This window comes from Triturus cristatus, chromosome 10 (assembly GCF_964204655.1).
Source record: "Triturus cristatus chromosome 10, aTriCri1.1, whole genome shotgun sequence".
NCBI lineage: Eukaryota > Metazoa > Chordata > Amphibia > Caudata > Salamandridae > Triturus > Triturus cristatus.
This window is the reverse complement of record NC_140593.1, coordinates 1,232,274,644-1,232,298,687: the sequence shown is the minus strand read 5'-3', so window position 1 is coordinate 1,232,298,687 and position 24,044 is coordinate 1,232,274,644. Positions and strand designations below refer to the sequence as shown.

At 48.8% G+C, this 24,044-nt stretch overlaps 1 protein-coding gene across 2 annotated transcripts in view; it reads left to right on the top strand.

The window, feature by feature from the left end:
• Positions 1-3,288: 3,288 nt before the first annotated feature.
• The window catches only part of GNL3L (G protein nucleolar 3 like), a 64,923-nt gene continuing 44,167 nt past the window's right edge, over positions 3,289-24,044 (top strand). The window contains exons 1-4 of one of the 2 annotated variants that reach the window (XM_085629846.1): positions 3,289-3,471; positions 3,553-3,590; positions 20,727-20,840; positions 23,741-23,857. In XM_085629846.1, coding sequence (XP_085485972.1) covers positions 3,345-3,471; positions 3,553-3,590; positions 20,727-20,840; positions 23,741-23,857 — 396 coding nt within the window. In that variant the 5' untranslated portion in view covers positions 3,289-3,344. The remainder of the gene's footprint in view (positions 3,472-3,552; positions 3,591-20,726; positions 20,841-23,740; positions 23,858-24,044) is intronic. The other variant, XM_085629845.1, reaches the window with a different exon arrangement.

Sequence of the window (24,044 nt, the reverse complement as noted above, 5' to 3'; positions counted from 1 at the left end):
AAGAAACACTTTTGTTCTTGGTAAGTTGTTTCTGCTTCTTAATAGTCTCTCTTAGTGTGAATTCCCTAGTCAAGTTTTTTGCCTTAACCAAGGCCTTGCCAACAATGTCTTTTCTATATCCCCTCTTGAGAAATCTCATTTCACAATCCCGCAAGTTCTTCTGATAAGTATCCTCCTCACTACAATTTCTGCGGATACGCGTTATTTCTCCAAAGGGGATATTGTTGATCACCGAATGCGAATGAGTGCTTGTAGCGTGAAGGACACTGTTGCACGCTGTGTCCTTCCTGTGTAGTGTACTTGCAATCACATGATCTTTAATGTAGAAATGAATGTCCAAGAAATTGATCTTGGCTTTGTCACTATTCATAGTGAACTTCACATTATATTCATTCACATTCAGATAGTCAAAATATTCCAATAGTTGTTCATTAGAGCCAGCCCAGAGACAGATGACATAGTCTATGTACCTCCCCCAGAACACGATGTGTTCCGTCAGGGGGAGGCACGTCGGCCCCAGGCATGCTCCCTCTCAAACCAACCCATGAAAAGGCAGGCGTAAGAGGGAGCAAACCTGGATCCCATGGCAGTCCCGAGTATTTGCTGGAACCAGCAATTATCATGGAGAAAAAAATTATTTTCTAATTGTGGTCTTATGACCCTAATTTTAAAACGCCATCACGTTTCTGCCCTACTCTATTGGCCTATATCGGTCCTGGGCATTATCTAGGGCAGTACTAGAAAGAAAACGTACTCTGTGTGTCACACCCATGTAAAATTCCCAGGTGAATGCATATTGTGCTAAAGATATGCTTCAGCATGCAGAAAGGAAAATATACTTGCTGTGTGTGGGACGTACCCCGGCTGCAAATATACTATACTTAATAGGGGGCGGTGTGGGTTGGGTCCTGTAGTCAAACTAGCCTCAAGGGTCCTGGCCCTCACCAAACCTAGATACGTGCCCGCTCTACTCGGCTAGTGAGAGCTGGAGTACTTCTCCCACACAGCAAGTATATTTTCCTTCAAACACTTCTTCAGACAAGGGTTGAGATCCAAGTTCCGCAGGATCAACCAGGAAAAGGGACCTACTTAAGAATCTTCCTGGTTGGGAAAGTAACAGGAGGGCTTCACCTGGTCTTGATGGGTTTCATAAAGGCTTTTCATTGGCTACATTAAGAGCACAATGGGCTGCTTTTCAGTCATTTCATATTCCTGATGAGTTCCCAGATAATTTTCTTTTGGTTTTCAGACTCCTTTAGACTTTTGCTATCTACAGATCTGTGACTAGATCCTTTTGTTCTCCATGGGATCTTCGGTCACTTTTCTTCAGGGTGTTCCCTTTGAGCCCCTTTCCATTGAAGTGGTTGACTTTAAAGTTTGTATTTTGGGTCACAATCTCATCTGCTAGACGAATAGGGGAACCATGAGTATTTATGTGCAAGTCTCCAGGTCTGCGAATTTCTGAAGATGGAATCATTTTGAGAACTTATCCATCTTTTTTGACTAAGGTTCCTTCCTTGGCACACAGAGAACAAGAGATATTTCTCCCCTCTTGTTTTCTTAATTTTTCGTCAGAGGATAGGATGCTCCATTTGCTGGATGTAAAACGAGTCATTTTAATGTACCTGTATTGTATTCTATCTCAGGGAATCTGACAGGTTGATTATTAATTTTGGTGGGGATAATTTGCTAGTTACTTTTGGTGAAGATAACCAGGGCAGCAAGGCTTCTAGTACTGCCATTAGTAGATGGATTTGGGAAGCTATTTCTGTTGCATACGAGTGTAAAGTTTACCCTCCTACCGGTATTCAAGGGCACTAAACAAGAGTAGCAGATTCCTGGACTGCTTTCAAGGGCGTCTCTTTACACGAGATTTGCAGAGCGGACACTTAAGCTACTCATACCTTCTTGCACCACTGTAACATTCAGGGTGTGGGGTTCCAAAATAATTTTTGGGGTCACAAAGTTTTGGAATCAGTATTGGATACTTGCAGGTTCCTTATGCATTATTTTTCATCTGTTTTATTAAACTAAAGAATATTCTGGGTAGTAATTGTGAGTCTTGTGATTCTTTGGCCACCATTAGCTTTGGTATTCCGCATGAGTAATTGACTAAGAGGACGTAGGGAGAATGCCCCAGTTACTTAGTCAATCTTCATTCCTGATCATGAAATGTCGCCTATCATGAAAGGCCACCATGAACGAGTCATGGTTCATTAATGAACCTCTAAAACTATTGTGACTTAAAACAATGACAAGTTAAAGGTTTCTTTGGGTTGACGCTGCTCCGGTCCTATCGTATAATATTAGCTAAATTGTCTTCTTTTGCATTAGCAGTGATTTTTCCTTTACTGTTAATAATGATGCACAATTACTGACTTTTGTGTTGACAGATTGTGGTGCAGAACCAATCCATTTGGTTTTTGTCTAGCATCCCTTTCAGAGGGGAGCACACAATATTGTCTATACTATATAGGTGATTGACGGTGCGGGTGCTGCATTTCGGGTATGGTCCACTGTCCATTGCCTTCTTCCCTCCTCTTCTAGTGCACAATGCTGAGCTCTGAAACGTATCCCTCTATCTCGATATGATGTGGCACCCTTCTAACACTGCAGGCTTTCTTTCTGTCCCTCAGTGGTGCACTCAGGGTGCATGATGCAATGCTCTCTTGTGCACTGCGGAGCGCTCCAACTGCTTGGGATGGTCCACACTGACCACCGGCGCCCTGAGCATCACCTCTCCATCTCAGTATTCTTCGGCATCCCTTACAGCCGTGCAATGGTTTAGGACCTTGTGTAACGTCTATTGTAAAGGGTTTTACCACCCGTGGATAACATACACGCCATATAAAGCAGCATAATGACATGCTCCACAACGTTGACGTCGCACTGATCTGAACCACTCGAAACGGAAAGATAAGCCAAGTGGGTTTACACAAGCACAAACGCAGAGCCACCGCGGCCCTGGCCAGGGTACCCTGTTCAAAGGCGGCGGGAACACTGTCCCCGACAGGCCCGCGCACCTTCTAGGTAGAAAGGAAACCCAATTCAAGATGGCGCACCCTAAGCCTCTCCAAGGGCAAGATGGCGGCACCGCTAACGAGCCTGTAGGCGGAGGTAACTCCTCCGATCCAAGATGGCGCACACTGCGTCTCTCTAACCCCGAGCAAGATGGCAACACCTCTGACGAGCCTGTGGGCAGAGCTAAGTACTCCGATCCAAGATGGCGCACACTGCGTCTCTCCAACCCGAGCAAGATGGCAACACCTCTGACGAGCTTGTGGGCGGAGCCAAATCATCCGATCCAAGATGGCGCACCCTGCGCCTCTCCTACCCTGAGCAAAATGGCGACACCGCTCACAAGCCTGTTGGGCGGAGCTAAGTCCTCTCTCTATGTCCATGTTCCGGGCCCATGCTCCTTCTCCTCCTGGTTCCTGTCACTTCGCTATCCGTGTACCATGACCAGAAAGAGTGAGTATGAAAAGCGCGCGCAGTAAGTAGGTAGCGGTCACGAATTAGGACTAACATCGCTCTCTTTCCTCCCGTTCACAGAGCAGAAAAAGGCCGGGAAGATCCGGAACCGCGCCAAGGTAAACGCTGCTTGACTGCGCACAGTGCGCGTGCTGGAGGGGCGGCTTACGTATATCGTGCGCATGCGTGCTGTCGTGTCATCTTTGGCTTGTTCACATGCAGGCCGTCAATGAAATGCACATGCGCAATAAAAATAAAACCCCAGAATGGTGTGCGCATGCGCATTACTACCTTGGGAGCCGTCGCTTTGCAGTTTGGGATTTGTGGTTCCTTTTGTAGGTGATGCAGTTCAGTGGAACTTGCACTGTTAGTCTGCAAAGCATGGTTTTACACCCACTCAGTCTGTAATGTGCAGGGAGACAGGGAACATCTTGTTTACCTATAAGGATACAATCATACCTTGTAAAAACATATTCAGCTGTACTAAGGACACCGAGGAATAGTTGAACGTGTTTAGATTGTTTATGGGTGACACTTCAGTGGTTTATGGGTGACACTTCTGTGGTTTGTGGGTGACACTTCAGTGGTTTATGGGTGACACTTCAGTGGTTTCCGTTGGTGTTTGAGTGACACCCTACTGTCAAATATGTGAGCACTGTTTTGTCATCTAGGACAGGGCTGTGGGGTGAGGAGGGAGTAGAGTGTTGTGGCCTTCACGTGGGCGTCGGTATTTATTTAGTATATGTTATACTGTTGCAGTAGTTATTGCCTTGCCAACTACATGGCTTTAGTGCTGTGTTGTCCTTTTGAAAGTGCAGGAACCTTCTTCTAGTATATGGTGCCAATAACTTTCTCCATCACCCTGAGTACCAAATGAGGTTTATTGGGGCAAAGCTTTACATTTTTTAAATGAAATTACATTAGTGCCTAAAAGTATTAACTAGTACAATCCTCATATGCTTTGAGATCTCGAATAACACAAAATATGAGTATCCAGAAAACCTGGTTCGATAATACATTTAAAATTACCTTTCAATTCTCTTAGATATATTAAAAGAATCTTCTTCCTGCGAAAATACCCCACCTGCTAAATTCAAGCCCTTCATGTCGGAAACACTTCAGTAAGACACCAGACACAATAGCGTTGTCGGTTTAGCTGATGGTTGTTTATTCCTACTCCCCAGACCACATTGACATATCTCTGTGTTGTATATCTGGGTTCCGGTGGTCTCGTCAATCCTTAAGCAGCTGACAGACCTTTGGTCTGGCTCATTTGTTACTGGATGATGACCTGCAGAAATGGGCGATCAGAAGCGTTCCAAGTTCGGTAAGCTAGGCCTTCTGACGCCAATTGAGACAAGAAATGTATGACCTGGGATGCATGACTCCACAGTATCCAAACCCTGATTGACGCTCCAAAGTACCCATCTCTTCCAAGGCGAAGAATATCATATGTGCATTCCACTGGACCAGGCTTGTTTAATATAGAACACAGCTTGATCGGAAAGTACTGGCATTGGCCATCTGCTCCCTGGCAACGGGGTGAAGCAGGCTTGCCTCCACTAATGGATGCATTTGGTTCATTGGATCGGTCGGAATCTCTAGAAAAAGAGAAATGGGGATCGAGGGAGTCCATGACCGCGGCAAGAGAACAGCTCAGAGCCTCTGCTTTACAGACTGGAGTCACAAGGACTAGATATGCTGTCTTCTTGTCTTTGAAGCTCCTCTGAGGATCAGCATGAATGGAGGAAAGATACATACCGTTGGCTTCACCTCTAGTCTTTTAGAAATGCATCTGTCACTCGGGCTTCCAGATCCGGTCTCCAAGTGAAAATGATGGAAGCTATTGGTTCAGTCAAGATGCAAAAATGCCAGTCGGAATCGCCTCCCACTTTTTCATCAGTACTTGGAAGATCTGAACACTCAGCATCCAATTGCTTTCATCTCTCATGTACCAAACATTCTAGTCTGCTTCTACATTCATTCAGCAACAAAGATGCTCCGCTGTCACTAACCACGCTGTTGTGGGCAATAATGCCAGAAACCTGTTGCAATCTGTCAGAACTTGAAGCCTCAGGCTTCCCAGTTTGTTAACGTATTGAATAACCGTGAAGTTTTGTATTTTCAAAAGGATGCAAGATTTCGACTTCAAAGATAACAGGAGTTTGATGATGAATAAGCTTGAGGGTCCTGCACTATGATCATTATGTTATCCAGTTAAATTATTATGCAAGCTCTCCTTGGCCCTTAAGCATTCCACAACTGGCTCCATTCCCTTGGTGAAGGACAGTCTGAATGGTAGGGTCGTGACTTTGCACGTTTGCCACTGAAACTGTAGGAACCACCCCGCTGTGGTGGAAAAAATGGAATTGCTAAATACACATCCATGAGATCAAGGCAGACCATTCACCTTCTTTTAATAGATCTGTCAGCAGATGGATGATAAAGTAGAGAGAAAAGGCAATATATGATCCAGACATTGACATCTTGAACAGGCCTTGAGGAATCTACTCCACCACTCACTGTGACGAGTCAGGTTTTGTCAGGGCGAGCTATTTTTAGTGCCTACGGTCCTAGTCAGGCGAGAGAGCTCACACTGGCAAAGAACAGGTGTTCTGCTCATTCAGAAAGTGAATGAGCAATAAAGATTCCTTTAAATCTTGTCACATTTCCTGTGCGTTCAAAGACGGAGGTCAAATGTCAGCTTATGTCTTCTTACAAATTGCAGCTTATTTTATTCTAGATATTGGTGTTTGTAAACTCCTCTTACTTTGCGGTCAGATAAAGTAAAGTAAACTAAACTATCTGACAATCGTGCTGGGATACAGGCAGTGTGAAGTGAAAGGATGTCAGTTTTTTCGTAACATAACATTTAAATAGCTTGTAAATGAACCGTACAAATATTTCATAATATATTTCAGTAGTTAGGAACACACTTTTTAAAAAAATTCTGAAGTGTGATAGATACCAAGATTTTAATAGGAGCAAAAAAAAATATAAAAACACTAATTGGTGAGGTGCAAATAATAACTATTTTGCTAAAACCTGATTCACACACACTATTTGTATGCTGTATAGTTTTATCAATAACATTGCATGTTAGTGGGAAAGTTTGTGGCTATTTCAATGGAAATGGGCTGTCTGTAAATGACCATGCACGACCACAAGATGTTTTAGTAAATATTTATTAAAAGTGAGAGTTTTAAAGCATGAACTGAGAAACCGTACTGGCCCCGTCCTGATGATAACGCTATTAGTCAAAGTAGAGGCAAGTCTGGGGCCATGTGCACCCTTGAGGTGGACTAGCTTTTTATTGTAAGTGGAGCAAAAGTTTAGTCAATTAAATCAAACAAAAGAGTTTTTGTAGAGCAGACATGCTAAGCCAGAGGTCTTCAAACTGTAGGTCGCGCCTCCCTGGGGGGAGGGGGGCGTGTGGATGGGTTCCAAGGGGGGCGCAAAATGCCTCTGCAAGTATATGTAAATGAAGATGGCCTGGAAGTGCAGCGATGTTTATTTGCTGCATTTCCAGGCTGTCTTCATTTACTTAGAGGCCTTGTGAGAGCTGTGATCAGAGTGCCGCGGGGGTCAGGAATTGTGCTGGCAGGGTCAAAGAGGTTGCTACAAAACACAATCATTTGCAGTGCAATAGGTCTCGCATTTGTGAGAGTTAGAGCTATTGCATAGTAAATGATGTTTCTTGACGAATTGCTGAAAACAAAGACCTTTATGTATTTTTTTGCCCCATTTCAATTCCTGATCTATGTGAAGATGGCTCAAGAATGTATTTAACTAACATCCTGCTAACAGCGAGAGAACCTAAATAATTGCTTCAAAACCCATTGAATATCATCAAGTTAACAATTGGCTGCACTTACTGAGATGCATAAACATAAATAGTTAGGCCTTTATTCCGGAAATTTCCATAGTCCCAATTCTGGCGGAAGCAGTTTTTGCTGCTTGAATCATGATTATAAGATATGTGGTCATTACAGAACCACGCAGTATTGGTAAAATCTATTATGGTATTTCCTATGAAGTTTACACTCACACCACACACTGAGGGACTTGCAGGGCACTGAGTGGATTGGAAGCCACTGCCCTCTTCACCCAGTGAGAGGTGCGAGTGGCAATTGCTTCACAGCACTGAATTCCCGACAGAGCAGTTGCTCTAGGGAAGCACTGAGCCTCCCAACCTACCCCGGTACAGGGACAATAGACTTCAGCAGCAGGTCGGGCACCGGGAAAGAGATGTAATCAGAGGAAGGGGTATTAGTCATAGGAGTCAAGCTCACCGAAGGGCACTAAGAATGAGTTTAGAGGTAAGAGGGAAAAGAACAATGGAAAGTAAGAGGAGAATGGGGGAATGAAAGGAAGGCAGGTTTGGTCCAGGGGCAGACAGGCCGGTTCAGTGCAAAGAAACATTGGAGTCAGGAGAAAGGGCAAAAGGGCCCGTTACTAACGGAAGTTGTCAAATTGAAGATAAATAAGAAATTGTTAAAGGGGGTGGGAATTGTTTAGCGGCAAAGGTAATAGTTTATGTTTGTTAGAGTGCTGTGAGGACATATTAATCTGTGCGGCAATAAGCAGATGGTTGGTTTTATGAACGCCGAGCTTAAATGGCCTTATGAGAACAGGAACAAGTGCGTGGTGATCCCGTCCCAAAGTAGGTTTGGGAGACAAAATGGCTGCTGAATCCACGCTCAACATATTTGAAAAACATGGCAGAAGACCACAAAAGAAGTTAATTGTGCAGCAAAATAAACAGCAACATACATAGAACTAGGTTCACTTAAAAACATGTGTGCAACAAGAACGCATTTGTCTTCCTATACCGCACAATAAAGCAGAATTATCGAAAATACCCTAAATCTGTCCTTCAGAATAGAATGTCTGTAAGTACTAGTTTACAGCTCTAAAGAATTGGATATGCGTACTATGCAGCAGATGATGGATTATGTAGCGAACGCTGAAATATAAGTTGCATTTTTCCCCCCTTTTTTTTTCTTTAAAAAGGGCGTTCATTAGTGCAGCAGGTACTGCTGCCAGGTGTGTAAGTGGCCACTGCTGGTTAGCAATAATTAAGCAGATGCAGCAGGACTGGGGCACATGGGTTCGAGGGGCCCATTGCATCACAGTTGTCACTGTCTACCTTTAAACAAGCATTGACCTAGCCAATAGGTCTCGCCTTTGGGACCTTTATAAGCAAGCATGTTTTAAAAAGTTCATGTGAACCTCAAGGACACTGTACAGCACCACACCGTGTCCTGCTTGAACTGGAGTAATTACTATTGGCCAGTTCAGTGGGCCCCTACCTGTCTGGGCCCTGCCCAGGTCAAACCTGAGCTCGATCATTTGAGGAGGCATTAATAGCGGGTACTTCTTTTTCTGGTCAACCACAATTTGTGCACATCCTACAGACCCCCAAAAGCCTCAACAAAATTTTGGGCTCTACAACGAAGGGGCCAGACACAGATTACTACTAAGGCACGTCATCTCAAAGCACGCTTAAAGCGATCTCATAAAAATGCCCTTCACTGTCTGAAGCAAAAGCCAGCTTCAAGTTAGCAATTAGCAGTTGACCGACAGGCGCATGATGAACTGTTATTTTCCTTGAAATCACCCGTAAAAACGATGACATTTCTCCATCATAAATAAAACTTAAACAGACGGTAAGCCCGCCAAGGTTGCAAAACCCATACTCCCTTAAATCCCATTCAGACTTCGCCTGCTCGCCCAGTGGAGTTCAGGGAGCATCTTCCGAAGACATAAACCTGATTTACAGCCAGACTGAGACAAGCAGTCCGAGACGCGAGTACCATGAGTGGTCAATATTCTTGCCCATGATTAAAAAAGAAGAGAGAAGATTTTTACACCGCATTGAATTTATTCAAGGTGGTCTCAGTTTTTACAATTCAAGTGAGGCATAGTGAAGCGATTTGCCTAGGATCACACATTTCGGACAAGTGGGATTTGAAACCTGTTTTTGGGTAACACTGTTTTTCAGCCACTAGATTAATATTTCCTCTTCCATCTCATATCGTAAAAGGACAATGCTTTGAGTTTACACATTTCATGACCTTCATTTGTATATTACGTTTACTCAATTTAAGTACTGCATTTTAATTCAGTCAGGCCTGATCGATGCATAACATGTGAAATCTTTCTTGAACATTTAGGCAGGAACTATTCTTATGTTAATATAACTGCCTAACTCCGACCTAAACAGTATGGGGGTGAGCGGATCAGCACCCCAATCACGGCAATTGCAATCATTGGGACAACAGCCATAAATTATGCATTGAAGCTCAGCTCGGTTGCAGACATTTTTTTTTTTTTATAGATTTTATGCGCTCATCTTTATACGTCTAGTACTTTTGCTTAAAACAGCAATACCTTCCGGCTGACTAAAATGGAAAGGTGGAAATGTAGCGCCGGGCTGGGCTCTGTTTCGGCTCCGCAGAGCCCATAGGACACGTTTGTAGTCATTGGAGTCCAGCTGGTGCCTTGACACAAACTAGTGACGCATCTAGGAGGTGGAAGAGCCGACAAATGACCCGGAGAGGCGACTCACGCGCCCGCCCCAGCTCCGAACCTCTTTGCAGGAGCTCAGCCGTGAAAATATGCGCATGTAAAAATCGCAAAAAATATGATTTTTTTTTTCAAGTTAAAAGAACGTATTTAACACGCAGAAGCTTTTCAGAGTATTACATCACATTATCTCTCCGTTAGAGAAGTGTTATTAAAAGGGAGTTTTAAAATATTAACCTAGAAACATATGATGAAAATGCTAACCTAAGATTAATATCAGTTGTCCTGTGAACCCGTTATAAGGATAGTTATTTATTACAGATTTAACATTATTAATGATTACATCCAACCTAAGGGGTTTTTGAAAAGCGAACTTCCCGAACTCGCGCATTTGAAGGTGCAGTCATATGTGATGCACAAAAAGGCGGCTTCGTGAAACAAGCTAATTGGAGAAACAAACGGCGCGCTGCTGCTAATTAAAACAAGCGCTGAAAGACGAGCGCGGCAGAAAGTTAAAGTGACGGGAGTTGTAAAGTCATGAAAGTCATTAGTAACAGGATACTGGATGCCTGTAGACGCTGGGGGCATGTACAGCGTTTACCTTGCAGGAGCGAGCAGCAGCAGGTGCGATAATTGCAAACAGATGGCGCCGCTGCTCGCACCTGCAAGGCAAACGCCGCACATCCACGAGGGCCCATTGGAAACAGTGCAGAACATGCACGAGTTTCCACAAATGCCCAGAGCGATTTCAAGAGGTCACTTGCTTGTTTTCCTTTCTAGCATTAGCACCTTTGCAGAAAAAAGGGAGAAAACATGTCGGTGCTCTTTTTTTCTGAAAGAGACAGAGAGCCTGATTCAAAATCGGAGTGATGGTCCGGCATGATGGGGAAGAGGTGAAAGATGCAAGGGACATAGCCAGCTACTCAGGACTGCTGTTATCAATAATGCAGCAGGTGTAGTTGCATTGGGATCCAATAGTGTGAGCGGCGGGAGGAGCCTAGCGCGTGACCAAGATGGCTGCGTGAGCTTTGAGCTCCCGGGACCCTCGCGCCCTCCGTCAATTATCCTGTTCTTCATCCTGTCTCCTATGCACGGTATCTTGTAGATGAGTCATCGTGGGGACGATTGACGCTGTCCGGGCCAAAATCGCCCGCCGGGGACCGGAGTTGTGGACGATGGCGGATTGCGGCCTACATCCGAGGGATGCCAGGGGCTCGCGTTGGCAAGATGCCCGGCCTCTAATTGAACAACAGCGGGCCAGCGGGGTGTGAACGGGCGGATGGAGACCGTCGCACTTTCACTTTCACTTTCTAGCCCTGTGTTGGCTCCGGCCTGAGAGCGCTTCCTGAGGCTCCACGGACATCTGGAGGACTCGTGCCCGCCCTGGTCGTTGAGTGACGGTCCGGCCTGTCACATTTAGCTGGGTGAGGGACGTTTCTCCGTAATTGTCTACATCGAGTCTGCAATGTCGGCCAAAGCAGAGGCTGACAAGCCGAAACTCAAGGCTACCAGGCGGGGAGGTTATACCGAGTCCAACAATATGGATCGATATGCCCAGCAGAAGGGGTCCCCTGGTGGATCGGGACAATCGCTGGAAGTACAGAAAGCTGACCCGGCCCCGGCCTCGGAGCTGTCGTTGCAGGATGTTATGGGGGCTATAGAGGGGATGCAAACGTCGATCGGGCGACAGTTTGATGCCTTGGCACAAAGAGTGGATACTATTTTGGTCGATGTTAACTTGATACGCGCGGATTTGGCCAAAACCAATGAGCGGGTCAAGTCCCTGGACCTCAAGACTACTGGCCTTGCGGATGATGTTTTGGGACTGCAAGCGGAGGTCGAGAAGCTGCGGACTGCTAGTGATCTCTCTGCCCGTCGGCTGGAGGAATTTGAAGGTCGGGCCAGGCGCAACAACGTGCGCATTACTGGAGTCCCGGAATCCTCGGAGGAGCGCTCAGTGGACCTCCTCGTCGAAGACTTGGTGGTGAACCATCTTGGGCCTAAGGGCCTTGGAAAGTTTTTTGCAGTAGAACGTGCTCACAGGGTACCTGGCGGGAGGCCTAAGGCGGGAGCTCCCCCGAGGCCGATTGTCGCCCGGATTTTTCATTTTCGAGATCGGGACGCTATCCTGCAAGCGTCGAGGGTGGCGGGCCCGGTTCCTTTTCAGAACGCCTCTGTGAACTTCTATCCTGACTTCACCCAGATGGTGCAGAAGCAAAGGCAGTCTTTCCTGGGGGTTAAGAGACGCCTTAGGGAGATGGATTTAAAATACGCTATGCTTTTCCCTGCCAGACTGCGTGTGGTGTATGAGGATCGGACTTTCTTCTTCGACTCGCCTGAAATGGCCGGAGAGTGGTTGGACGCTCTGCCACGGAGGCGGACCAGCGAGGACTGTACCACGGGAAAGGACAGTGACCGGGCTGAGCAGGAGTGATGCCCCGTGTGTTAGGTCTATTTATTTTTGCCCCGGACAATGACTTGTGGCTAACTGCAGTAATGAGGGGGTGGCGGAGGGCCGTTCGGAGCTCTTTCCTCCCTTGGGGTTCTTTTTGTAGATTTGTTTTTGATAGGGCGACAGGCACACTGCAAGTTGGGGGGGCTTTGTAAGCTGACGCAGGGGTGCAGGGAGGGGGGTGGACATGATGTGTTGGGGTGGTTGTTGGGGGGGTTTTTCTTGCAAGGCGTAGTAATTGTTGTCAGGATGGTTTGGTGGTGGTTTTTCGGGGGGGGGGGGGTGAAGGTCTCTTGGTGTTTGGGGATGGGGGGTAGGGGCCTTAATATTATTAGCTGGAATGTTAATGGCTTGGGTGATCGTATTAAGCGGGGGATCGTCTTTCAGTTCCTGAAGCGGGCTTCGCCTGACGTTGCCCTATTGCAGGAGACACATCTTATAGGCAATATGTGCTATGCACTCAATAGAAAGGGCTACAAATTCATTGCCCACTCGGGATTTTCATCGGGCTCCAGTGGAGCGGGCATACTTGTGCGAGCCTCACTGCCACTAGAGGTTGATTCCACCATTGTTGACGATAGGGGGCGGTTCGTAGCTGTGGCGGGGAGGTGGGAGGGTAGAAAGTTGGTATTGGTTTCTGTGTATGTCCCTCCGGCCCTGCAGGCCTCCACGTTTGCGGATCTGGGCAGGGCCTTGTTGGAACTCCCTGAGGGACTGCTGGTGGTGGGGGGAGATTTCAATGCTGTTGGTTCTGGGCTGCTCGATAGGCACCCGCCCAGGGATACCGGGGGGGGCTAAGAAGTGGCTTCCTGATTTCATAGACACTTTTGGTTTTGTGGACTGCTGGAGGCTCCGGCACCCCACTCAGAGTCAGTATACCTTTCACTCCGGGGCGCATGGGAGTCTCTCCCGGATTGATTATGTGCTCACCCTGGCTGCGAATGCCTCGCTAGTTTCTGAGGCTAGGCATATGGCACGCGGCATATCTGACCACTCTCCGGTGTGGGTCCGTTTTGATATTGGCCGGGTGGGAGGGGGTAGGGTTGCTCCCATTAACCCCTGGTACTTCCGTGACCCCAAGACGCGCAGGGCGCTGCTGAAGGCAGTTGATCACTATTTCCAGGAGAATCAAGATTCGGTTGATTCGGCGGTGTCTCTGTGGGAGGCGTTTAAGACCGTATTGAGAGGGGAGGCCCTCTCACTTGTGGTGGCCGCCAAGCGACGGAAAGATGCCGAGGTGGTGCAGATTGAGGATGAGATTGCGGCTTTAGAAGTGACCCTGGAGGAGGTGGTGGCAGCGGATACGCTGCATAATCTGAGTTTGAAGCAGTCGGAGTACAGGGATTTGGCGGAGAATGCTGCCAAGACCCTTAGCAGGGAGCAGCAGGGCCGTCTGTATGATGTTGGGGATAAGGCCGGGAAACTGCTAGCTTGGTTGGACAAAAAAGAGCGGGTCAATAGAGTGGTGCCGGAGTTAACGACGGAGGAGGGAGCGGTTGTTACTGACCCCGACGGTATAGTCCAGTGTTTCTCGGACTATTTCCGCATAGTGTACACCTCGGTTTCGGACAGGCCGACTGCCGACTCGTGTGACCTCTTGCGTGATATTGCTCTGCCCTGCCTCTCTGACGTAGATAGGGACGACCTGGATGGTGATATAACGGTTGATGAAGTGGCGGGTGCTATTCGGGCGTTGAACTCGGGTAAGGCCTCCGGTCCGAACGGTTTGCCTATCGAATTGTACAAGCTTTGTCCGGATAAGATCGCTCCTCACCTGCGCGCCATGTTCGTGGAGGCGCGGGTGAACGGGTATCTGCCGCTTGATCAACGACTGGCAACCATAGTGGTGATACATAAGGACGGTAAGCCTCGGGACAAGTGTAGTTCCTACCGGCCGATATCGCTTCTTAATGCTGAGCCGAAAATCCTCGCTAAGATCCTGGCGAACCACTTGGTCCGGGTGCTTGAGGACTTGATCCACCCGGACCAATCGGGCTTCATTCCGCATCGCAACACTGCATTGAACCGTAGGCGCCTCCATGGTGTGATTGCTAGGGTGGACACGCTGCGGGAGCCGGCTATTGTGGCGTCTCTTGACGCCACGATGGCATTTGACACGGTGGAGTGGGCATACCTGTGGGCGGTACTAGCCAAGTTCGGCTTTGGACCTCGATTTGTTGACTGGGTGAGGTTGCTTTATGAGGGTCCCCTCGCTAGTGTTGTGGTAAACGGGAGGGCTTCCAGGCCGTTTCCTCTTGGGAGGGGCACCCGGCAGGGTTGCCCCCTGTCGCCTTTGTTGTTCGCCCTTGCTCTTGAACCGCTTGCAGCGTGGATACGATGGCATCCGAGTATACGTGGCCTCCGATGGTCGCCCGACTATGAGGATCGTATCTCACTTTACGCCGACGACATCCTATTATACCTCACCTCGCCCCAGAAGTCTCTCATAGTGGTTTGCGACGTCTTGACTTCTTTTGGTAGGAACTCGGGCCTTGTTATCAACTGGGGTAAGTCATATCTGTATGTACTGTGTGGCGATGTTCCGCCTGTCCCCCGAAACTGTTCGATCCAGATCGCCCAGCAGGGCTTCCGGTATCTGGGGATCTACATCTCCACTGACCCCATCCTGCGATATGAGAAGAATCTGCTCCCCCCCCTGGCGCGTCTGCGGCGGGATGCGGCGGGATGGCGGAGGCTGCCGCTCTCTCTCCTCGGACGCGCCGCGTTGTTTAAAATGATGTCTCTTCCCCGTTTCCTCTATGCCTTGCAGAATACTCTTGACTGGGTCCCGACTAGTTACTTTAGAGAGGTCGAAAGCCTCCAACGCTCGCTATTGTGGGATGGGCGACCGCGCATAGCGATCGCTAAGTTGACGCTTCCGTGGTACGATGGTGGTGTTGCGCTTCCGGACATTCGCAGATACTACTGGGCTACCCAGTTGTGCGCGATTAATCATGGCGACTATGGCTCGGCGTTGAGCCCCGGCTTCGCTATGGCGGTGGCGGTAATTACCACAGAGCCTTGTACTCGAAGTCGTTGGACTTGTCCCTTACGGGGCCCACTGGGGTGGCGGTGCGGGTGTGGAAGTTGGCGACGGACTCCCTGGGTTGGAGGGGCAGACTTACCCTTGCTACCCCGCTGTTTGACTCGGATATCCTGGGGAAGCTTTGGCATACAAAAGGGTTCGAGAAATGGGATTTGATCGGTATCTCAAGGGTGGGAGACTTGCTGGCTCGGGGCAAGGTGAAGTCCTTTGAGGAGCTGCAGAAGGAGTATGAGTTGGGGAACACTGAGTTTTTCCGCTGTGCCCAGGTGCGTCACGCCTTGCGGTCGGTCATTGTAGAAGGTGAGAAGGTGCCTGCGTCCTTCCCGTTGGAGGACCGAATTCTGCATGGTCATATGCCGGAGAGCACGATCTCTCTCATCTATAAGAAGCTGATTAATGTCCGGGCTGACCTTCTTCGTGGGTTGCGGGATCAATGGACTAGGGACGGCCTCGAACTGGATGATGAGGACTGGCAATATGCAGTTTCCTCTCCTAAGGAGGTTGCGATTCCGTCGCGTCTGCGGCTGGTGCAGCTCAAAATACTTCATCGAGTCTACGTGACAGGCCCTAGGTTGGTCCGTATGGGTTTTTCTGAGGAGGGTTTATGTAAGCGAGGCTGCGGCATGGTGGGCACCTTCCTACATATCATCTGGGAATGCGGCGTGATTGTGGAGTTTTGGAGGCGAGTCCATGCAGTGATGGGGGAGGTGACGGGCATTGTCATGCAACCGGAGGCGCGGTGTTGTCTTTTGAACGTCTGGGGTCCTACCGATCTCGATGACGCACAAACTCAGTGGGTGACCCTGGGGAACATGGTGGCTAAGCGGGATATTGCGCGCCTGTGGGGCTCGGCAGTGCCTCCCGCGCTGGCAGCGTGGAAGGAAAATATGGACTGGAGCATGCTCAGGGAAAAAACAGTGTATTGTGCTAGAGGGCGCCCGCGGAAATGGCATGCAGTATGGGGGCGATGGAACCACTACAGAGGGGACATCTGTCTGCCCCCTGATCTGGATCAGCCAGAGGAGCAGCTTTCCCCTTGACATTCTTTCCGGCTATGTTCGTATTGTTGATGACTGATTGCCTGTTGTGGGTCTCTGCTTTCCCCCTCCCTCCTCTCATTATAGTGTTGTCTCTGGTAGATGAATGGGACTAACTCCCCCTGATGGGCACCCCTCATGTGCACTCGAAGCTTAACGCCTTGCAAGGGTTTGGTTTGTGTTGGTGTTTCTTTAAAATTGAACCTTTTATCTGATTCTCCTGTCGGTTCAGTGCGAATGCATTTCAATGTTGCTTCACCTAAGCTGCCGAACCTCCGGGTTGTCGGCTGAATAGCTGTGTTCCGGATAAACTGAATAAAGGTTTAAAAAAAAAAAAAAAAAAATAGTGTGAGGGGCCCAACGCCCCAATTATGGGGAGCAGTACTTTTGGGACCATACATGTTTATGTTAGATGCATTTGCTGTTTTATAAGTATCATATTTAGTGTGGTTTATGAGCTATAGAAAGGTACTCCTGAAATCATCTCATAAGCCCCGCCCCCTGCACACAGCCATGTCCCTCACACTTCCCCAGTCATTGCCTTTAAGTTTTGGAGGGGGGCCCGACCTCGAAACATTTTGCTTAGGGGGCGCTCAGAGCAAAAAAGTTTGAAGACCTCTGTGCTAAGCTCACATATTTGAAGGTGCTCTCATATGTGATAATGAAGAAAAAGGCGACTGAGTGAAATAAAATAATTGCCTAGGATCTCACAATTTGGGACGAGTTTATGGGTCAAGAGCATTACAGTTAGGTCGAGTAGATTAGTCACGTCTCTAGACTTGCGAGTCTGGTAACATTGTATGATTTATCGAGGCCTGTAGAACGTTCACAACCAGTCTGAAATTCTCTCCTTTCTTTTGAAGTGTAAAGATTTTGCGGTGAGAACCCCTGCAGCAAGTCCTGAGGCTTGCTCTTGTAGGGGAAAAATAGTCTTGGTGGAGGTAGTTGAACCCATGAAACTTCAAATGAAACTCTTGTTTTGTCTGCAGTTTCCACGAGTCCTGAGACAGAATGCACCAGTTGTGAACAATCTGAATCTGCTCCATAGTTATACTTTGGAATGGGGATAACAGTTTCCTAAAAAAGCCAAAGGTTGGGTTGAAATTTGTGATGTTTCTGTTACAGCCCCTACTTCATCTGATGTGTCCTCCTCCAGCTCTAGGGGGAAAATGGCATGTGCTCTAGTTTGGTATTGCCAGCTTCCTCTTCTGCATGACTTTGGGACTCCTTGGGAGCTTTGACAAAAGGCTCAGGCTGACGATCACCCGGGCCATGTCCGGCTTTTGAAAAATGGGCAGGGTTGAACACCTTCCTCCGAGACGAGTTGCATGACTCAGAAAGCAAGTTGCTCGTTTTGCCTTGCAGGTTGACATTTTGGGGTCCATTGTTGTGCCTTCATGCTTAGCTTGGTGAGCCATCTCCAGGAGGTTCGTCAGTGGACCCGATAAGTAACTTATCTTGATAGGGTTTCGTCCACTTGTCGATGCTAGAGTTTTTCATGAAAGTTAGCATATTTTGGTGTCTTGTATTGATGCAACTTTATGCTACAGCTCTCTGGTCTGGGGCATTCCTTTCTTTGGATGGCACATTGGTTTTTAGTTGCCTGGTAAACGGCTTCAAGGTCGATGACGAAACCTTCCAGATCGAGTATTGTACCTAATAGTCAATGGCCTCTGAGATACCGTTATCTAAATATTAAAATGAGGATGCACCCTCGCAATATTTTTTTTTTTTATCCAGAGTGAAGGGCTCACTAGATGCCATATTGGATTTTTCTGAGTAATTTGAGCAATTTAGATACTTTTATCTCCTTATAAATATAAATGAAGTTCTCTCGCCTAATAGTGGAGTTACTGGCGGCTGTGTAAATAGCGGGAAGCTGCCCCAGGTGAGTGCTTGGATCATAAGGGAGAAAACTTGATTGGAGCAGTATTACCAGCACTTGCTCCTAGAGGCTTGGGCCTTTGTGTCCGTTATCGCAATCTCAGCCAAAGTACCTCTGGTCTGGAGCGTCTGCCAGGGAGGAACGATGGTAAACACCGGAATTTCTGTAGATTTTGCAGTTTTCTCTCTGGATCCTTTGAGGAGGGCTCCTAGCTGAGCCGAGCATCTAGGCTCATTAGGACTGGGATGTGCTGGTGTAAGGATATGGGTGCATGGGCAAAGAAATAGGACTGCACTGGCCAGAGCGGAGAGCCACTGCACGCGCTTCCTTGAAAGTGTGCAAAGAGCATCACCTGATATGAAGAAGGGAAGGGGGGCAATGGAAGCACCCCCAGATCTGTTCATGCGCTGGCCCGAAGGCTGCCTCGTGGGCCATACGGCTCCTGTTTTGCTTGGATGCGGGCAGCAAGGAATGTTTTGCTACAAGTGAAAGTAAATGATGTCCATACATTGTTTCACAGTTCATTCAAATATTTGACGCAAATGGAGGTGCTTATTTGACTGCGGTCCGCACAGAGAGAGACACTCAAGATGGCGGCAGCCCCGTTTAGCCTCTTGGGTGTAGTTCTGAAAGGCTTGTTTTTTTCTGTAAGTATCCTTGGAGTTGCTGCTGCGTAAAAGAAGAGAAGCAAAGCCTGGGCTTCTGGTCCTGTAATAGAATCTTATTGGATAACTCTGTATTTCTGAACATAACGGGCGAGCTCAGGCGGTGGCCTATCTGTTAATTCACCCTCGTCTGCGAAGTGTCACACCTACTTTAAACATTTTTGATCCCCTAAACCTTAAAAATGGTTCCATAGATTTCAGTGGGATCATAACATTTGTAGGTGTTCACCATCCCCTTTTAAAAGATTTCAGCCCCACTAAAGAGATCGCCTTACTGGGGAGCGGGTTGTCCCAGGGCTAGGGATTTACTTGGTAAGGCCAGTACCAACAGCGGGGTGCCCAATATGGCACCCCAGCAGCTCCCAGCGTAGCACACTTCACATGCAGGCTGTCTCTTCCCCCCCTGAGCTCGAGGCTGAAATCTGAAGCCCGTGCAGAGCCTGTGAAGGTAAGACAGCAGTCCAGGAAACTGAAGACGTTTTGTCTGAATTCCATAAATTCGATGTGGCAGAATAAGAGGTGGGGTCATGAGAGGGAAGTCGTGCCTGGTGGAGCCACTGTACCAACCTATACATTATTTTTGACAAACTCTCACCCGCCACTATAAGAAATTAGCAACTAGGAAAAACGTGGCAGTAAAGTTGTTCTGGTTTACATATTTTGACACAAACTGCATTTTAAGTTAGTTGAGGAGGTTACGCAGTGCTCTAAGAGAGGTGAAAATCATATCGGTCTCAAAGGTGGCTATTGCCCGAGAGAGCGCAAAGAACCGTTTCTAAGATGTGTTGCTGCTCTCAGGCCATAGCTTTATACATGTAACTTCACATCACACTGCCCGACTCCTCATGGCCCAATTCCTCCTCCTCATCCTTTTGATTTTCCTTCTAGTCCTTCTCCTGCTCCTACTTTTTCTGGCCCTGTGCTTGTCCTCCTTCCCTGGTTAACACCACCTGTTTCAGAGGTCCCTGGCTGTCAGTGGATGGAGAACTGAAACTTGTGTCATATTCGGCCGTGTAGATGGTATTGTTGCCATCGTTGGTGGCAACTTTACTGGAAAACCAAGTGGGTGGCACTTATGGCAGCGCGGTGTGTGAATTTAGTGCTGCCAGGCAACAGGAAAAAACAGAGTGAGGCGAACAAGGAATGTTATTTTCACTGATTCCCTTTAACCCCCCAAAACATTAATCTATCTTCATGGAGTCCCTCCACAAACAACCCTCAATCAATCAATCAGGGAATTGTAAGCGCGCTACTCACCCGTGAGGGTCTCAAGGTGCTGGATCCCAAGACCCATTAACTTAGCCCTTGCTTTCCCTACACCTTCCTGCTTCAGCCATAAGACACTTTTATTGAATACATTTTAAGTGGAAAAAATATTGGTGAAAGTGGTTTAATTGAAAGGTCCCGCTGATACAGCACATAACATTCTATGTAAAACAGACCTATAGAGGCTGCCTTCTCAGAGCTCAGACTTGCATGCGAGGCAGAACTGTGAGAACTATATCCCAGTGGAGAGTGTGGTGCTGGGGTGGCCCAGGCTTGGAAGGTCTCTGTGCCTTAGGTGGTGTTGGATATTTGTAGGGGAAACCACTGTCTTGCTCCTATGTTATTTGTAATAACCCCATCTGCCTTCTCTTTGCAGGGAAAGGACACAAAGCAGCCGGGGAAGCATGCTGCAAACAAGAGTCCTGGCCTGCCTAACCTGTCGCAGTTCGTCAACCACGCTAGAAGGGCAGCCGAAGAGAAGAAGAAGCGGGTGAGAGGCCATGCCCACACTGCGGCCCAATGGCTGTGAATCCATGCTTCTGGGCCAGAGGTCCCCGGGGAAAGGTCCTAGCGATCCCAAGTCACAGGGACGCTTTGTGATAGGACAGAATCCTTCCTAATATCAGGGTCTCGGGATGATCTGTGTCTTCACCCCTCCAGGGTCCAAAACAGTGTCTGAAAACATCTTTGTTGACCCCTTATCCACTGTACTCAGCTGTTCTATGACTGGCACAAGTTTCTCTTTGATTCACAAAAGTAGAATTGTTAGATGCAAAGTGGCCATGTGAGCCATGGAGGGATTGGAAGTTTGAAGGGAAGATAATCTCCCAGTCTGCACTATGGCTAGGGCCGAAGTCCAGCTCTCAGAACCAATCTGTTCTGTGTATTCCTTGGGAAGAGGTCATTGTAAGGGGTGGGTAGGATCTCCGATCATTGAATACTGCTGTGACGTTCTATACACAATTGCATGCGTTTTGGTACCACCCCTAGCAGTGACCGTGGACGGAACGAAGCAGTGACAGTGGGCGGAAGGTAGCAGTGACAGTGGGAAGAGTATAGCAGTGACAGTGGGCGGAAGATAGCAGTGACCGTGGATGAAAGGTAGCAGTGACATTGGACGGATGGTAGCAGTGACAGTAGAAGGAGAGTAGCAATGACAGTGGAAGGGGGTAGCAGTGAGGGTAGAAGGGGGTAGCAGTGACAGTGGAAGGAGGGTAGCACTGACAGTGGACGGAGAGTAGCAGTGACAGTGGAAGGGGGGTAGCAGTGACGGTGGAAGGGGGTAGCAGTGAGGGTGGAGGGGGGGTAGCAGTGACAGTGGACGGAGAGTAGCAGTGACGGTGGAAGGGGGTAGCAGTGACGGTGGAAGGGGGTAGCAGTGAGGGTGGAAGGGGGTAGCAGTGACAGTGGACGGAGAGTAGCAGTGACGGTGGAAGGAGGGTAGCAGTGACAGCGGACGGAGAGTAGCAGTGACAGTGGAAGGGGGTAGCAGTGACGGTGGAAGGGGGGGTAGCAGTGACAGTGGAAGGGGGGTAGCAGTGACAGTGGAAGGGGGTAGCAGTGAGGGTGGAAGGGGGTAGCAGTGACAGTGGACGGAGAGTAGCAGTGACAGTGGAAGGGGGTAGCAGTGACGGTGGAAGGGGGTAGCGGTGACAGTGGAAGGAGGGTAGCAGTGACAGCGGACGGAGAGTAGCAGTGACAGTGGAAGGGGGTAGCAGTGACGGTGGAAGGGGGGGTAGCAGTGACAGTGGAAGGGGGGTAGCAGTGACAGTGGAAGGGGGTAGCAGTGAGGGTGGAAGGGGGTAGCAGTGACAGTGGACGGAGAGTAGCAGTGACGGTGGAAGGGGGTAGCGGTGACAGTGGAAGGAGGGTAGCAGTGACAGTGGACGGAGAGTAGCAGTGACGGTGGAAGGAGGGTAGCAATGATGGTGGAAGGGGGGTAGCAGTGACAGTGGAAGGGGGGTAGCAGTGACAGTGGAAGGAGGGTAGCAGTGACAGTGGACGGAGAGTAGCAGTGACGGTGGAAGGAGGGTAGCAATGATGGTGGAAGGAGGGTAGCAGTGACAGCGGACGGAGAGTAGCAGTGACAGTGGAAGGGGGTAGCAGTGACGGTGGAAGGGGGGGTAGCAGTGACAGTGGAAGGGGGGTAGCAGTGACAGTGGAAGGGGGTAGCAGTGAGGGTGGAAGGGGGTAGCAGTGACAGTGGACGGAGAGTAGCAGTGACAGTGGAAGGGGGTAGCAGTGACGGTGGAAGGGGGTAGCGGTGACAGTGGAAGGAGGGTAGCAGTGACAGTGGACGGAGAGTAGCAGTGACGGTGGAAGGAGGGTAGCAATGATGGTGGAAGGAGGGTAGCAGTGACAGCGGACGGAGAGTAGCAGTGACAGTGGAAGGGGGTAGCAGTGACGGTGGAAGGGGGTAGCGGTGACAGTGGAAGGAGGGTAGCAGTGACAGTGGACGGAGAGTAGCAGTGACGGTGGAAGGAGGGTAGCAATGATGGTGGAAGGGGGGTAGCAGTGACAGTGGAAGGGGGGTAGCAGTGACAGTGGAAGGGGGGTAGCAGTGAGGGTGGAAGGGGGTAGCAGTGAGGGTGGAAGGGGGGTTTGCAGTGAGGGTGGAAGGTTGTAGCAGTGACGGTGGAAGGAGGGTAGCAGTGACAGTGGAATGGGGTAGCAGTGACGGTGGAGGGGGGTAGCAGTGACAGTGGAGGGGGGGTAGCAGTGACAGTGGAAGGGGGGTAGCAGTGAGGGTGGAAGGGGGTAGCAGTGAGGGTGGAAGGGGGGTTTGCAGTGAGGGTGGAAGGTTGTAGCAGTGACGGTGGAAGGTTGTAGCAGTGACAGTGGAAGGAGAGTAGCAGTGACGGTGGAAGGAGGGTAGCAGTGACGGTGGAAAGGGGGGTAGCAGGACGGTGGAAGGGGGGTAGCAGTGACGGTGGAAGGGGGTAGCAGTGACGGTGGAAGGGGGGGTAGCAGTGACGGTTGAAGGGGGGTAGCAGTGACAGTGGAAGGGGGGTAGCAGTGACAGTGGAAGGGGGTAGCAGTGACAGTGGACGGAGAGTAGCAGTGGAGGGGGGATCACACCCATAATCAATTTTCAAAGCTCCCCTGGCTCTGAACATTAAACAGAAACATTACCTCTAACAAGATGCAGGACACCATATACAATGGAGGCCTATGGGGGATGCTATTTTTATCATTCGTTTTAGAAACAAAACTGCATTACACTAAAGCCCTCAAGAGAATGATTCCCAACAAGGCTGAACAGTGATTATCAGATGACCCCAGAAATCCCAGGTGCAACTGGGGACCCACCTGTCCAAGCACACACCTTGCAAGTGTTGGGTTCCAAGAGATTTTCCATCCATCAAGTCACGCTGTCTGCTATTTCAACAGGTAGAAGCCATGAGGGAGAAACAGAAAGCAGCTCGAGAGAAGGAGGTCAGTAAGCGGCGGAGTCTGGAGGGGCTGCAGAAAGATGCCCTGAAGAGACAGAGGGAGTTCGAGCAGAAGGTAAACATGGCGGCCTCAGTGCATGCTTACTGGGAGGTGATAATGGGGCGCAACTATGGGAGGGATCCTTCAGAACCTCTCGGGTATGACTAGGACTTTATGAACAAGCATATAACCGCTTGCTGCTGGTCTTGGCTGATTTTTGTGGCACAAACCTCATCACATGGCAACATGCAAAACCACCCGA